We start from the raw sequence: 16,334 nt of genomic DNA, 5'->3' as shown, positions 1-16,334 counted from the left end.
TGACTGACAGCTGGCTGAACATGAGCCAGCAGTGTGCCCAGGTGGCCAAGAAGGCCAATGGCATCCTGGCTTGCATCAGAAATAGCATGGCCAGCAGGGACAGGGAAGTGATCTTGCCCCTGTACTCGGCAGAGGTGAGGCCGCACCTCGATTACTGTGTTCAGTTTTGGGCCCCTCACTACAAAAAGGACATGGAATTACTCGAGCGTGTCCAGAGAAGGGCAACGAAGCTGGTGAAGGGTCTGGAGCACATGTCGTACGAGGAGCGGCTGAGGGAACTGGGGTTGTGTAGTCTGGAGAAGAGGAGGCTGAGGGGAGACCTCATCGCCCTCTACAACTACCTGAAAGGAGGTTGCAGAGAGCTGGGGATGAGTCTCTTTAACCAAGTAATGAGTGATAGGACAAGAGGTAATGGCCTCAAGTTGCACCAGGGAAGGTTTAGACTAGATATTAGGAAGCATTTCTTTACAGAACGGGTTGTTAGGCGTTGGAATGGGCTGCCCAGGGAGGTGGTGGAGTCCCCATCCCTGGAGGTGTTGAAGAGTTGGGTTGACATAGCACTGAGGGATATGGTGTAGTTGGGAACTGTTAATGTTGGGTTGATGGTTGGACTGGATGATCTTCAAGGCCTTTTCCAACCTAGACAATTCTGTGATTCTGTGAGAAATGATGGGGGGAAACAGTTGTGTACTCCAAGCAAAATTTATTAGAAGTCTATTCAAGAAAAAAACCACAGAGACCTTTTGCTTGTAGGAATTCAAAGTCAGTTACCTGAAAGCCAGGTATGAAAAACCTGTATTTTTCTAAAATCAGATACAGAGTAGAAACAGTACTTTTTAAATATCACAGGCAACAGATATTTAAGTCTTCAATCATAAATGGCATCAAAGATAGGTATTAATCTCACAGCAAAGCTGCATGCAGATCTAGTTTAAAATTGAAAGCCTTTAAATATAAAGCTTTTGCCATGAAATCTGCAATAATAAAGGTATGCTGCACAAAGATGTTTCTTTACCTTTGTCTTAATGACATTTCTCAGTAATAAAGACATATGTACATTTAGATTTGGCTGGTAAACCATATTTTAATTAATAAAATCTTGCATAAAATGCTATCTAAATGCTATCTTACAGAATTGCACTATCCAGATGTGCTTATGGTAAATAGAGCAAGAAAAGAAAAATGCATTGAAATGTTCTGCATGTGAAGAGGGCAAAGATCAAATAAGGAAATTAATTTCTTTTAAATCAACAACCAAATGGCTCTGTACAAAAAAGCAAACATATGTACAAATGCTACAGAGACTACGTACATTTTGATAATCTCAATCCTTTACCCATGAGAAATGCAGTAGAAGCTTTTGCCATCTATAAGGTGCTGAAGAAACCAAATCTGAATTTTTATAAAGCCATAGTCATTATCATCCTGTGCCTTAATTTCATTTGCTGCGTATGGAAAATGTATGTTACAAATACTTTTTTCATTCAGGAAAAAAAGAAAAACCCACCTCTAAAATGTATCAGTTTAATACTTGTGACTTTTTTTTTTCTGTACTAAATTCCTAAAAAGAATGTGTAACTCAGGTTTTGTTAACATACATATATATATATATATAGTGAAGTAAATCAGTATATGATACTTGTGAATATTTTTCAGGTGGCTATGTTAGGAAAAAAACCCCAAACCAAAAAACCTTTGCACTAACACTGTTTACTTCCTGCTGCTTAAAATTCCTAACCTCTCAAATTTCATGTTGCTTTCTATTACAACCATTTAATGTCAGACATCAGTAGCAGGTTATTATTATCTATGCTTATATCATTGTCTGTCTCTTCACTAAATCCTCTTTCCCAAGGTTTTATGCCTCTTGCACTTCTTACCTTTTAACAGAAAACACTACAGCTTTATTAGGGAAGAAAAAATGTTTAGCTGATACCATTGCACCCGTTCAGAACACTTGCAGTTCTTCCATTTTTCACTACGCTTGCTTGAGATTTTACAACCACTGTGCATATGTTACAACATACAAGTGCAGGCAAAAAATCTATATTTTAATTTGTCATACATTGTAAACAGTACAACTGGCAAACCTGTGATACGGCAAAGTGAAAGCAACAAATGCTGCCAAGCTAGTAAGAATGTGGAAACTCAAACAGTTTTTTAAAAAACAGTAAACAGCAACTTCCCCCTCTATTAATTACATGCATGCTAGTACCACAAATGTCCAAACCAAGAACAGTTTCTCCCCCTTCCCACCCCCACCCCCCATGGCAATTCATCTGTGTACCTGTCATCAGGCCTTTCCTATTGTGTTTCAAATGAAAAGATTTTAAGGCAGGAGTATTTAAATGTTGAAACGATTCCTCTTGTTTCAGAAAAGCTTAGTTATTCACACCGTGGTCGTTGCTGTAATACTGCTGGAACGGTTTGGCGGGTGGGATGGGATGAGGATGAACTAGATGCCTCTATTTGAGACTGCAAGCAAGAAAACAGAAGGCCAGCGTAGCATGTTTTCTAGCAGCTTTATGCAGATGTGTTGCAGAGATGCAACATAAATAAGTAGAAAAACAAAATTCACAGCCTCTTGACATAGTTTCCAGGGAAAGTACCAAAGAATTTGGTTCTTCTTGAGGTTCCTGAAATTAGAAGCAATAGATGAAAGATGGGAATAACAACAGGAAATCACTATGTAATCATGGCCTTCAAATTTTTATGTTTAATATTGCACAAACAGAAATATCTACAGTTCTTTATAACTTCAAAAAGTTATTTTGAATTTCATTAGTGAGTTGTGAGTTTTAACAAATTATAAGTGCAGGAAGGAAAAAGCAAATAAAGAGGCATATTTGATTAAATTGTTAGGCCTGATTAAAAGCTGTGCTAAAATTTTGACTTGGTACATAGAAATAATTTAATTTCAATAACATCAAGTCTCTTTAAATAACGTGAATTTTTGAAATACTGAGAACTAGTTAGATGATTAAGTTAGCCACTGTATGCATGAGGGTTTATGGAATGATTAAGCCACCCTACCTAGGCTTAGATATGAAATCTCTGTTTGTTCAGTAGTACTTGATTGTCACAAGTAGTCAGTTCTGCAGATGTATTCATGTGAGTAAGTTTTATGTTACCTGGTCTTTATGAAGAAAGCAGTAATACATAGTCCATTTTGTGTCATATGAGAATGACAACAGTGCTATACAGCAAACTGGAGGCACATGTCAATTTGTGTCCATCAATTCCAAAAGAAACAAGTGAAAAATCACATGCTAATTTCAGTGGATTTTGGTTGGAATTTCTCCTGATAAAGCCAGGTTCAGGTTTATTAATCACACTGAATACCAAAAATTAATTTGTTTAAAAGACATCAAGCAAAGAGGGCAACAAAGGTCGGGAAAAAAAAAAAAAAAGAAAAAACAATTGAATTAAAACATACCCACAAACCATCCATCATCACATTTTTCCATCACATCAATGACATCTCCCTCTCTGAGCTCCAATTCATCTTCGTTCCTAGGAGTATAGTTATATAGAGCCTGAAACCTTAAATAGGACAAATGATGTATTTTAAAAAGAAGTAAGAGTTCTTTGCACCTTTGCTGAAGTAAAGGAGCTGGTTTAAACATTAATTAGTAAGTAACGCTTCTTGCAAATATAGGGGAAAAGGGTTTATTTTGCCTGGTAGCCTTCAGGGCTAGGTACTTATTATAGTAAATAAATAAAACCTTATCAGAAAGGTAACTCATCAGACACTAAAGACTGGGACTCAAGGCAAGCCTGATGGCTCCTCAACCAGTTTCTTTGAACACAGGATTCTAGGGGGTTCTTTTTGGCATTATTTTATAGTTGAGTCACCAAAACAGAAGACTTCTAGAGGGGAGTCTGTAGATGCCCCTTAACCCCCATGATCAGTACCTAAAACTGTAGCTCTGCCTTTAAGTTCCGGAGAGCTGAACACCACTTGGGAGAGAGAATGCCTTCTCTGCCCCAGCAAAGGGCCACACAGCCTAAGCAAGGTGCCTGGTTACCTTTTGTCATGGGTGGAGGAGGATGCCTGGGAGAGCGGCTCACCCACACTACCTCTGTGATTGGGGGACCTCCCTGGGCTCCCTAGTTACAACTGCTGAGGCAAAACTTGGCACTCCAGGAGCTTTGCATGGAAACGAGGTGCCTTCCTCTGTGGGGAAGGTAGAGAGTAATTGCTATTGGAAACATACAACAGCCACAAGCCCTTCCCTGGTCAAAACTGCCCCTGCTATATATATCTACATTTAAACAAATATCTCTCTGACTGTGAGGGAGAGGCTTGAATCAAATGGGGGGACATAAGGATGGAAACTCAAACAGTATTCAGACACCGACCTGTACCTCCACCCCAGCCAGGGGCTACAGATTGAAGGACGTAAAGTGGATAAGTGGAAAGAGGTATGAAATTACTAAATTTATTATCTTTCATTCCTTGTCAGCTTTTAATTGAATTTCTTGGAATTGAAAGAATGGCCATAGACTTTTGATAGGGGGAACTGAAAGTGCTTGGGCTGGCAGCCCAAGGGAAGATCGCTGCAAAAGCCTGTGAGTCCTGCAGAGCCAGAATCTGCCTCTTTTTCTGTGCCCCAGCTATGACTGACTGCATGTAAAGGAGCAGGGTATAACTGCAGAAATTGTACAATTGCAATAGTTTTCATTTCAAAATATTGAAACAAAACATAATCATGTCCACTTTTCCCTCTTAACAACAGTTTACTAACTTTAAAACCTTAATGCCATTACACTTCCCCCAATTAAAAAAACCCACCTCCCCCTTTAGTGTGTTGGTACTGAGTACTTCCATTAGTTCTGTATCATTCAGGCAGAGTTTCCATGGCTTAAATGAGATGTTTATCTCAGTAAAAAAATTCCTGCTCCTGAAAGTCCCATTTGAAAATCTTATATACAGACTGGTGCTAGGCTTAGTGTAATGATGATGGTCTTGAATAAACTACACTTATTACTCACATTGCTGGTTTGGAGAAAAAAATGATTTTAAGTTAATTTCCCATGACTGGCAGTTATGTCTCCAAATCTGAAAACTCTAATTTTATATTTTAATCACTCTAACAAAATGGATCAGGGCTGGTTATTTAAGCAATTACCTCTGGTAATTTGTGTAGCAGGAGTAAGAACAATCTGTGCAAAAAATTAAATGGCAATAACATTTTCTGTCATGCTTATCAGTATTCTAGGAACGCACAGCTATGATGATACACTAAAAACACTAAATGCAGCTTCCAAAAGTACAGGAGTTGCAGATGTAATGTGTCATGAACAGGATTCAAGCCAATAACTTACTCAAATACAGCAACAAGAACTTCCAAATTAGCACTCTTTGTCTTTTAGAAATCTAATCTTAGTAATTTCTAGATAATCCATTTTAATAACCCCTTAGTAGTAATTTCACTCTCTTTGCTAATCTACGAATTTTTTTAAATACGAAAACTCTGCTACCATTTACAAAACTAAGAGAATACATATTCAAGACAAAGAATGGTTGGTTGGAAATTTAAATATATTTCTATCTTAATTTTAGAAATAAGTAACTTTAGTCATGAACTACTTAAACTATATTGAACAAAATTAATTAGATAGTTATCGCTTACAAAACAGAGTTAGGTGCTTCAGTATGCTCAACAATACCAACAGGAGCTTGTCGTTTTAGTGAAACTGAAACCAAAACGTCCAGTTTTCATTATATATTATCTGTGGTATAGTTGGTAACTTTTTGCCCCTCTCTTCTCTCTTGCCATTTCTTCAAGTGACTAACAGGTAAACTTTTAAATACTTTTAGATGCTAAGCCTTAGTTACATCTAGGAGAATTCATCTATTAGGCATGCTCCAAAGTGCTCTGATGCTAGAGGAAGAATGGCTACAGGTTTCAATGATCACTGAAGCAGGGCCTGAGTGCAAGGCTAGGGTGGGGAGGGGGGGCGGAATCTTGCACTGAACTTGCATCTTAACAGTCAGCACTGAACTAGCCCAAGTGCTTACATCGTTTGTGAAAATAAGACTTGAGATCTAGGGTCTTCTCCAGTTTTCAGAAAAGCTTTCTTGTACCTAATTTTTAAATTGCATATGTAAATTACACCAAAAAGTGTGAGCCTGTGTTCCCGTGATCAACATTATTTTTTTTTTCTCTCTATTCACATCCAGAACTGTTTCTGAATAATTTGTGTCAAGTCAGTAAAGCAGATGAGATGAATCAGTGTTAAATCTTTAATTGGCATTCTGCTGAGATGTAAAAATGGAGAGAATAAAACAAGTCAAAGTTTATTTTTACAAAATTATTATCCCTTTTAAGCATAAACGATTGAGAACTGTAAGTTGGCATGTCTGTCCGAGCTGGATGTAAATTAAACAACTAAGGCTTTGCCCTCTGGGACCTTCTTGGATATCTTCCTGTATCATGCGGTTATCTGTAAATTTCTGAAATATCTTCATAATTGTACTTGGCAGGTTAACAAATTATTTGACGATGTGCTCGCTATTGCTTCAATGTTAGGTTTTGGTTTAGTAGACAAGAAGTATACTTACGGTTCCCCCCCACTGTGTATGTTTTCATGAGCAAGCACAGGGCGCTGTGGCTGAAATGAAATGATTTGCAATGTAATAAAGATTTATAGTCTAAGGTCCAAATAGTTGGATAGGGGCATGATACACAGTCACTTGAGAGTTCATATTCTACATTGTGTAAAACAACACATGCCCCTGCCCCTGCCCCCCCCTTCCAACTCACAACAAATTCTTAAGAGACATGGCAAGCAACAGAATCTTGGCAGGTTTAAAGATCTGATTTTTGGAGAACATAATAGAAACTAAAACAAAACTGTGAACTTCATCAACAGTCCATTCTATTTATAGTATAGTAGAAAGTTGGAATAGAATCCTGCTGCCTCTTCACTGTGAAACAGAAATAGCATTAGAAAAATCAGATGCAACTGGTGAACATTATACATTCCTTGGGCAAAGTATATTTTTAGATAAGCAGAAATAAAATCTCCTGTATGTAATGGCAGAATTCAGAATATTCATAGACAAACAACATACCAATTTACATTACACACACACAGAGTACTAACTTGGCAGGCAAAACATGCTATGCTTTAGTTCTGTTTCATCTCGAGGGGGAACACAAAGCCATGCAGGCTCTTGGGAGACAAAGAGCAGAAAGAACTTTTGAAAGAATGCATGTATTGTGTGAAAATAACAATTAACACTTTTACTTCTGAGGAAAAAGTAGTTTGTATTTCCAGTGCAAAGCTTTAAGAAAGGAACTACTTTCCTTCTTAATGGAGCACTACCCACCACTAATATCCAAAAAATCTGGATGCAGTGGAAATGAAAAAATTAACCTCCTACAGAAACCATATCCTGCTTAGGAAGACATTGACTTATACCGATTGGAATCTGGCTGAGGCCAGAAACAGCGCAGGAGCAGCTGCTTGGAGAGCTCTTGATGTGAGCACTGATCATGTTCTCTGTTGACTGAGGATACCCTATGGTTGTTCTGTACAGACTGACAGCCTGATACAAGTCTGGGAACAGTATCTGTTTTGGGAGTGTGGATATCAAAACACAGCTCATAGCACTTTCTTTCATGAATTGAGTAAACGGCAACCTGATCTTGAAGCCGTGGGATTTGTCTTATCGCTCCATGGTTCTCCCTTTCCCAGGTTTGACTATTTCAGTTCATCTTGCTTCAGTTTACTCTTGAAGACGGTGCAGTCTTCTATGACAGAGGGCCCTGGTAAACAACCCACAGCCTGATGATATCAATTTGAGTGTTAAAAAGCACTGTGGTTTTCCTTTTTTTTTTTTCTTTTTTTCTTTTTCCTCCTTCCCCTCCCAACATCTCCAAATGAAATTGAAGTAGTTACATTTCTTTTCATTGTGTTTGTATGTGTACAGTACAGAAAATATTGTGAACATTCTCCACTCCATTTTTACAGTCTGTAGAGTATAATTTTAAAAAGGTGCCTAAAGATGCAGGCAGGTAGATTACAGAACTTTTATTCATAGTAATGACAACTAGGTGGGAAAGAGGTTTTTAAAGTCCAAAAAAATTTATTTATGCTCTTTGACTCTCTTCTCTCCCTCATTTAATCTTCCTCTGCTGGTGTACAAGAAAGATGGATAATTTTTACTGAAGAATCCAACAACAAAGATCGCAAATTAAACATTTCAGTTCTCAGTAAACCCTCTTCAACAGTTGACTTGCCGAGTAAGATAAGAATATTCCACTGGGCAGATTGCTTGGTATTTGGATTGGAATCTGACCTTATTCTCTGCTAATCTTTCATCAGGTCCATAACTGAGCTGAATGCCAAAGATAGTCAGAGATGCAAGAGAACTCAACTGAGGTAAGAATTTTTCTTGCAAACAATAACAGTCAATGTCCTAAGCAATACTAGCAATACTACTAATTATTTATTTAATGCTTTGAACATATAACAAGCCAGGAAGAAATTAAGTACGTCAGTGTTATCTTCTTAAAATCTGGGAAAACTAGGGTGAAGTGCTCTTGTGTTATGTCTGAACAGGGGGCCCTTGGAGCGCTCTCTCTATCCGAATGCATTCCTCAGTAGTGCCCCAGCTGACATCAAGAAGCTTTCTCCTCATTTTCTTTTCCTAAGCTCTCATTCCCATATACAGTGGCACTGGCTAGAATGGGGACTGTTGCAAGGCCTGGCTAATTGTGCTCAACAGATGTCACGAAATGCATCACCCTAGGAGTAGCTCTCAGTGCACAGGATTTATAGTTTCCAACTACATCTCAGTTCACTACACTACCCTGTTTCCTGGGAAAAATCGTAGGGCCTAACCCCAAAAACATTCAAAAGTGTGTAGTCACGTCAGTCATCCCAGTTGTACACCTGATTTTCATGCATGATTGATAAGTGCTTGCATTCTGTATAGTTCTGAACATGCAAATTAGGTGTACAATTTGTAGTCTTGTAGTTTTGAAATTAAAGGCATAAATGCACTAAACATTGACCAATACAGTCCTCTCAATGTATTGATTACATGCCATTCATTTGGAGTAACACGCAAAATTAAAATAGGGCTTAATCCCTTTTTTATATATCTTACTCCCAGTTGGACTTTGGGATGGTGTTGATCCTCTACTACAATAATTCTGGCCTTCCTATGACTGAATTGTCTCCCTTCAGTAACAAAGAAAGTACTGTCCCCTCATACCTGGTAGCAAACAGAGTCCTGCCAAAAAGCCAAGACTGAAAAGTTACACAAACCTACACATCTTGAATTAAAATTCAGATTTTAAAAAGGGAACCACCAGAAAGACGATAACCTAAAATCAGCAGCAACAGCATGGAAAACAGTTCATCCCCTTATCAGTTTTAAGAGCCAAATGTTAAGAAACCAATGCAAAGAATAATTTAGTCCTAAACTGAAAGTAAAACATAACTCATGAATTCTTATTCTCATATAGTTTGGGTATTTTTCATAATTTAGATCATCTTTTGGAGTGAAACACATGCATAAACAATCTGACTTTCTGACTAGGTAGAACTGTTAGAGTTATGTTACTGTTATACTACAGATATGAAGGGAAAGGCTAGAGAGTATGACAGTCTAGAGTAACAGTGCTTGGATAAAGAGAATAGTATTGAGTGAATATAGCAGCAACAAAACATTTTGAAAAGGACATGGATTCAAAAACAAGAATTCAGCCTGTATACATGCAATGAAGTATACAGTTTTGACTCTTAGAAGCTGTAGTTTTAAGAAATTAGAAACGCTTTGAAACAGAGGAGTAATTTAGGAAAAAACAGGCTAAATTTAAAGAACTTTGATCTCTTACATCTTGTAGCACTGGAAATACTGTGTAGTACTGCAGAGATACAATATACTAATGGATTTATAAAATAAATTTTGGCACGCAGACCTGTTGGCTTTACTCAGACATCGCACAGAAGCACAACAGGAAGAAAACACAGCATACCAATAGTATTGAGACACTTGGGCAAAGCAAAATACTGAAAGACTGGACACTGAGCTCTTTTTCTATGGAAATACTGTTATTGCACACTGGGCATCCAGTACCATACCCTGTGTGAATAGCTGTGACCTCTGACAGGTGAGCTGCAGGATCTCTTAGTCATCACTGGGCTACGAGGAGGTTTACCCATAAGAAATATCTCTCTCTTTAAATTAGCCTAGAAAAACCACAAAAACTGTGTCAAGTGAGAGTTTAAGAATGAAGCATCATGGGATTTTTGCTGCTTCATTCATACATGCAAACTGGACATGCTTTTCTTGATAACAAAAAGCAAGTGTGCAAATAACAGTACTATTGATATATGGTGTATTCATTGTTCTCACAGTATCTTTCTTCCAAGGGTTTGCTGCTCTGGCACATGCCCTTACACATTACAGTTAAAAGATTAATCATGCACAGTGTATGCAGTTGGAGTAAGAACAGTTATTGCAAGTGTACCCACTGAAGTAGCTCAGTTAATAATACAGAAAAGCTCAACTGAACAGAACAAAAATGCTATCTTAGAAATACCAGTAACAAATGTTGGTGTTAAACAGAACACGGACCTTAAATTTGCATTTAGAAAGCAAGTAAATACTTGATGGAAAGTACTTAAAGGAAAAATCTTTGCTTTCTTAATATCACTATAAATTAGCTATAGATTTGTCAGAATTCAGCTCCTAAGGGGGGCTGTGCAGCAAATGTGAATTCTTAGGGGCAGGGGTGAGTCAGGGGGAATGCGTGAGGAGTGGAGTGCTGATATTGGAAACCTTTCTTTGGTATTTCTGACTGTTTGCCAGTAAAATGTGTCAACGCAGAAGAACAGCCCCCTCTTAGGAGCTGAGATATTGAATAACAAAAAAAAAAAAAAAAAAAGGATACTAAGGGAGTTCATGAGGCAGGAAAACACCAGCATTTCTCTTTGGGAAGTGTCTTCAGTGTTCTTTGGAGGACGTATCCCTCTCATCACCATGGAGCAAGGTGACACTTCCCACCCATAGCTCCTTGTATTCTATTGCTCCCAATCCCTGGTCATGCTTTAGATTTGAGCCACATTCCAAATATATTTACACATACACATATGCATGTATTTTTACATGAACAAAAATTACCAAAGTATCAGTACACAGTTTCAAGAACTCTCTGAAGAACCTCCCTTCACTTGTGATATATGAGTCCTGGAAATGTCTCGTGTTCTTTCTGCTGTAGCAGTTGAGAACAGACTTTAAGTATGGACAACATGCATAACGAGAAGAGGATAGGAACTGTCCTTCCTTCTCAAGTCCAGTCTGTAGGCTAAGTAGCAAGAAATGATGACAGCCAAACCTGGCTACACTTATTTTAATCCAACTCTCTATTCTCCAATGTAGTCAGTGTTGACTGCTGAAAAAAGTTTGCTTACCCTTGGGAAGAAAGAACTCCTCATCTCATTTTGGAAATACTGTACAAAAAATATGTTGTCACTAGGAGTGTACCTAATAATTTCAACAATTTTCAAATAGATAGGTCTATACTGATTAAGTTTATAAAGGAATCTGTTCCCTAGACTTAAAAAATAATCCAGATTTGAAATGGTTTGAAAACAATAATTAAGAGCTAGAACTCTGTAACAACTTCCCAACCTCTAGTCCTTCTCAGGACTTAGACTCTTGTGTCTGCAAGATGGAGTCATCTCCCTTACTTACTCAGTGCCTTGCTTCCTGCCTTGCCCAATGAAGAGCAGTACACTGTCCGGGAGGTTCCCAGGAGCAGATCTTTTAATTCTGAGAAGAAATATTCCTTCTATTTATTTTCAGCTGGGGTTAACATGCCTTGCTCAAACAAAGGCAAGGAATATCAGGGTCACCTAAAAAGAATTTCAGTGTAGATAAGGAATTTTCTGAATTTTGTTGGTTAGTTTAAGCAAAAAGTACCCATCAAAAGCACTGCACAACTGATAAATTATTCCGAGTTGCAGAAAAAAATGCAATACTGTGTTTTGCCCCTTCTTTGAGGTGAAACATACCTAAGTCCATGATAGATTCATGCCCTGTAAAGAACCTTTATGTCTCTTCCCTACTTCAGGAAAAAAACCCAACAGATCTGGTGGACATTAAGACTTCTTTAAGTCCATTATGTCTGGGTTTTCTGTGAACATACATTGTAAGATGTGGTAGACTTTTTTTTTAAAGGTGGTTTTTTTTTTTTCCGTAGATGTAATGATCACTTTTTCTAGGATAGTTTCCCAAACTTTTTACATGACTTTTTTCTCCTTTTCATGAGTAAATGGACTCTCTGGAAGTCAGCACTGGAAATTGACTTTGTCTGTCCAAAGCAACTTTCCAGATTTCATTTTTCTGCCACAGAGCTGCAATGCTGAGACAAATGGTAGTCCTGAAGAGGGAATAATCTTTGTCCAGTCCTTGAGTAATAGAATTGGTATTTAGAACATGACCCTCTGCAGTGGTGCTTTACTGTGAAATTTATGACTATTCTCCCAGGCTTTGGATTGAAATTGAAAATGCTTTTAAACTACAAATGTTACTTAGTTTCTGCATACTTGAATATGATTTTGTTTTTTTCAATTAAAGAAGAGTTACTGATGTCCTGGTATGGACTTGAAATTGAGTTGAAGGCTTTCTGCTTTCCTGTCACTGGTTCCTCCTTAAGCTATTTCATTGTATCATAATGGCTATAGTTTTAGCTTGTGTTTCATTTGAAGAAGGCCTATATTAATACTCCATGTGCTATGTTACTTAATATTAGTAAAGGAAACAATACATCTGAAAAGAGCAAACTCAGTGTTAGCCTTGCAGTTATTTAATATACATAAAGATTTGCAACAATCCATACTGAAGAGGTACAGTTACCTTTAACTTTGGTGGGTCTTTCTCCTGCTGATGTAAGGGTTTAGAAAGGAGAGGAGGTGAGAGGGAAGCAGTAGACCGGGATGTTGTAGGAACAGAGTGAGAAGCTGGTGCCTTGGCAGAGTGAAATGGAAGATTAGAAGAAAGGTGCAAAGGAGGATCAGAGTCTCCTGATGTTCCCACGGAAAGCAGAGCTGGCTTAAATGTTTAAGAAAAATGAGAAGTAATTGTGCTATAAAACCAGCTGTGAGGGACATAAAATGCTCAGTAAGGAGTCATGTAACTAACCTGAACTGTCAGAAATGTGATGCTAATTTTATTATTAGTCTACTTTTCCGGAAGAAAATTCTTCCCTCAGAAATCAAAACAAGTTTTCCCCTGTGTTTTTCAGGTCAAGTAAGAGTGGAGGCAGCCTGCAAAATCTTTCTAATTAACTAATTTTACATTTGGCCTATGACATACTGTCCAAAGTATCTGATTTGCATGTTTGCATGTGCCAGCCAAAGCAACTGCCTGAACAGTCTGTTGAAATAAGTGCTGGACAGAAAAAATCTGTTCTAAAACTTTGCCTAGAAACCACACAAACTGTGTAGCAATATTGTGGCATTTAATGGCTAGCACACATTTGGGATAGTCCAGTGTTGTACTGTCCCAAAGAAGAACTGGGGAGGGATTTAGGGGGAAGCATTTGTTTAACTGCCAAACATAATCTGATCTGTTATTAGTCACATTCTCGTAACAGAGCCTACTATAAATATATCAGCTGATGAAGTGACACATGTGAAGTACAAACTGCTGAGTCTCTGCAGGAGGCATGTCCCTCCCTCTGAAGGCTGTTGATAGCATTTGCTTGCTGGGGCCTCTGGCTCAAAAGCAGTGGCAAGTAATGGGCCAGTGAGGAAAATGGTTCACTGGCTTCTTGCATCAGCAGCTAACAAGGACCGAAGGGAAAGGACCAACAGAATTGATACACCATAGAACTTACAATGGTGTATACGCCTGCTTCTGAGAAGGGACTATCCCCTAACACTGACAATTTTTATCAAATGCAGTAACGTAAAACTGTGCCTGTGCACAATTCAAACATGTAAATACAAGAAAAGGCAGAGAATAATTATATTGAGTATGCTATCTGAACACAGAAGCCAGGATTTTAAGAAATTAAAATACCTTATCAATATTAGTTGAAGTGTATCCTTCATAACACACCATGGAGTCTCCTCCACTTGCTATTGGGAATTCTAAATTGTCATGTCCCGGATCCTCCTCTATATAGAGTCTTGTCAGTTCGCCTGTTGCATCTTGTGCTCCTCTGTAGAAATCTGATTCTTGAGGCTTTGACTGATCCCCTATATTAACTGACAGATCTGGAGCACAGATTTCCTCTTCGTTTTCAGCAGCTGCAGCTAGCACTCTGGAGACAGAACCACCTTCATGTGGCAAAGGGATGTTACAGATAGCGCCAACATGTTCACCTTCTCTTGTAGTATCTGACAAGTCTCTAGGTACTTCACTAACTGAAGAGTGAAGTATACCTCTCAAGTCTTTATTTTTTCCTGGTTTGGTATTGTTGCTGGTATGCTTACATGCTATTTCATGAGAAGAGCTAGTTGAAGATGAGACAGACGTAGATACAAGAAAGGACAGAGGAAGAGCTGTAGGAGACCTGAGAGAGACCTCTGTATTTGGAATAAAGAGATCATCCTTAACTTGGTGAGTGCTATTACCTGGGGAGATTGCTACAGGTTGGGATGTTGTTAATGCCAAGGAACTGAGTTCTTCTAAGTCACAAAGAAAACTGTCTGGAAATAGCGGAGGCGGTAAAATGCACACACTTGAAGGTGAAAAACCAACAGTCCTTGAAGACCAGTCACTGGTGGCAGCCTGGAGAATCTTTTGATCAGTGCGTGACCAAGAGGAGGAAAGGTGTCTGGAAAGTGGGGACAGGGCTTGGGAAGGCAACTTCAAAAATAAGAAAAACATGGGAATTTAAATAAATAAATAAGCATGACAGAGAATTAGGATATGAGTAGACTGGAAAAATGTCTGTGCCATCATCTGGATTATAGGGTGTCATTTCAGTGAGCACAGGTGTCTGAAATCATTACTACATGAATCAGAACAGCAGGACAGACATTTGAAAAATGAAACTCTATCAGGTTTTGGCTTGGGGCTTAAATGTCAAACATTAAGACAGATCTGAATCATTACATTATGAAGGCGACCTGCATTTGATCTGCTAAAGTTATGTTACTTATGGTGCTCTGTTAGTGAGCCTGTCACAGGTTATTAAATCATACAATTAATATTAATTTTCCTTGAACCATTACTATTATTTTGAGAATAGCATTTTCAGAAGTATACTTCAGATGTCATGAAGTGTTTCTTTTAAACTGTAACAACTGACATGATTTCTAATTATCCTAATGTTAACACTCCTACTTTTTCTTAGTACTTCTCAGTAAATGTTTAAGAAACATCTTTAATACATAGCATACTTTTATTAAGGCATAAGCAGCTACAGAATGCATTTTTTTTCAAAAATAACCCTATTAGTTCACATCAACATTTGTGAAAGGTACATTCAATCCTAATTGAATGTAGGCAGTCAACAATGCTTTTAAAATAGTGGCAGCACAGTACACAGCAGTGTATTTTGAGTACCGTTACATAATATTGATTGAAGTATCCTTCTGGTAAAAGAAACATCCTTTTGTAAGAATGAGAGACTGGTGAGTCATACGTACACAGCATCAGTAGATATCCATTGCTTCAGTAAATACTGAAAATGCATTTTTGTTACTATTAATCCTCAAAATTAAAATTAAGTGAAAAATATTTTGATCTCATTGTTAGAATTATCCAGAATAATTAGATGTACATCTCTAAGTTATCTGAACTGCTTTAGACTTTAAGTATTACTCTAGAATAGGAAAATAATTTCAAAAGGCTAAATTAACATCGCAGGTTAGGAAGGTTAACTTACTTACCTTCTGGTTTGAGTTTTCTTGAGGCAAATAGCTTTATTTTATAGTTAGACAAACCTTTGTTACAGAGTCTTCTGTACCAAAGTAAGCAGTACAGACTGATACAATGCGGTCTGCTAAAACAGAGCTAGGCTGTTACAAGCAATACTCAATCTCTTTCCCTCATCTTTCCTCTCGAACAAGGGCCTCTAACCTGTCATTTTAAGGTCAATAATACTGCCAAGGAGACATTGCCATCTTTAGTTTCCCGTGGTTACAGGCTGCACTAGAGCTAAAGACATAGATGGTCTAGGCCAAGTTAAGGAGAGCAAAGCTTGCTTCTGACTTGTATTGCTTATTTATTTTTATTGACATTAGGCCAAAGAAGTTTAGTGCAATTCTCTAGCAATAGGGAGTGATACGTGCTAAAAAACTCCAAAGGAATAGGAAAATGATACCAGTAATTGTGGTAAACTCCAAAACACCTT

The 16,334-nt window shown here is 37.9% G+C and overlaps 1 protein-coding gene across 13 annotated transcripts in view; it reads right to left on the bottom strand.

Moving 5' to 3' along the window:
• Window positions 1–683: 683 nt before the first annotated feature.
• Window positions 684–16,334, bottom strand: part of SORBS2 (sorbin and SH3 domain containing 2) — a 172,324-nt gene continuing 156,673 nt past the window's right edge. For 8 of the 13 annotated variants that reach the window (XM_074822702.1, XM_074822707.1, XM_074822704.1 and 5 more), the window contains 5 exons: window positions 14,051–14,842; window positions 12,884–13,078; window positions 6,569–6,618; window positions 3,437–3,543; window positions 684–2,636 (listed from right to left, as the gene is read on the bottom strand). In XM_074822702.1, the coding sequence (XP_074678803.1) occupies window positions 2,575–2,636; window positions 3,437–3,543; window positions 6,569–6,618; window positions 12,884–13,078; window positions 14,051–14,842 (1,206 nt within the window). In that variant the 3' untranslated portion in view covers window positions 684–2,574. The remainder of the gene's footprint in view (window positions 2,637–3,436; window positions 3,544–6,568; window positions 6,619–12,883; window positions 13,079–14,050; window positions 14,843–16,334) is intronic. The other 5 variants (XM_074822711.1, XM_074822712.1, XM_074822715.1 and 2 more) reach the window with 1 other exon arrangement.

The sequence above is a fragment of the Strix aluco genome, chromosome 4 (genome assembly GCF_031877795.1).
Source record: "Strix aluco isolate bStrAlu1 chromosome 4, bStrAlu1.hap1, whole genome shotgun sequence".
NCBI lineage: Eukaryota > Metazoa > Chordata > Aves > Strigiformes > Strigidae > Strix > Strix aluco.
The sequence above is the reverse complement of the archived record's forward strand: the minus strand, read 5'-3'. Positions and strand labels throughout refer to the sequence as shown.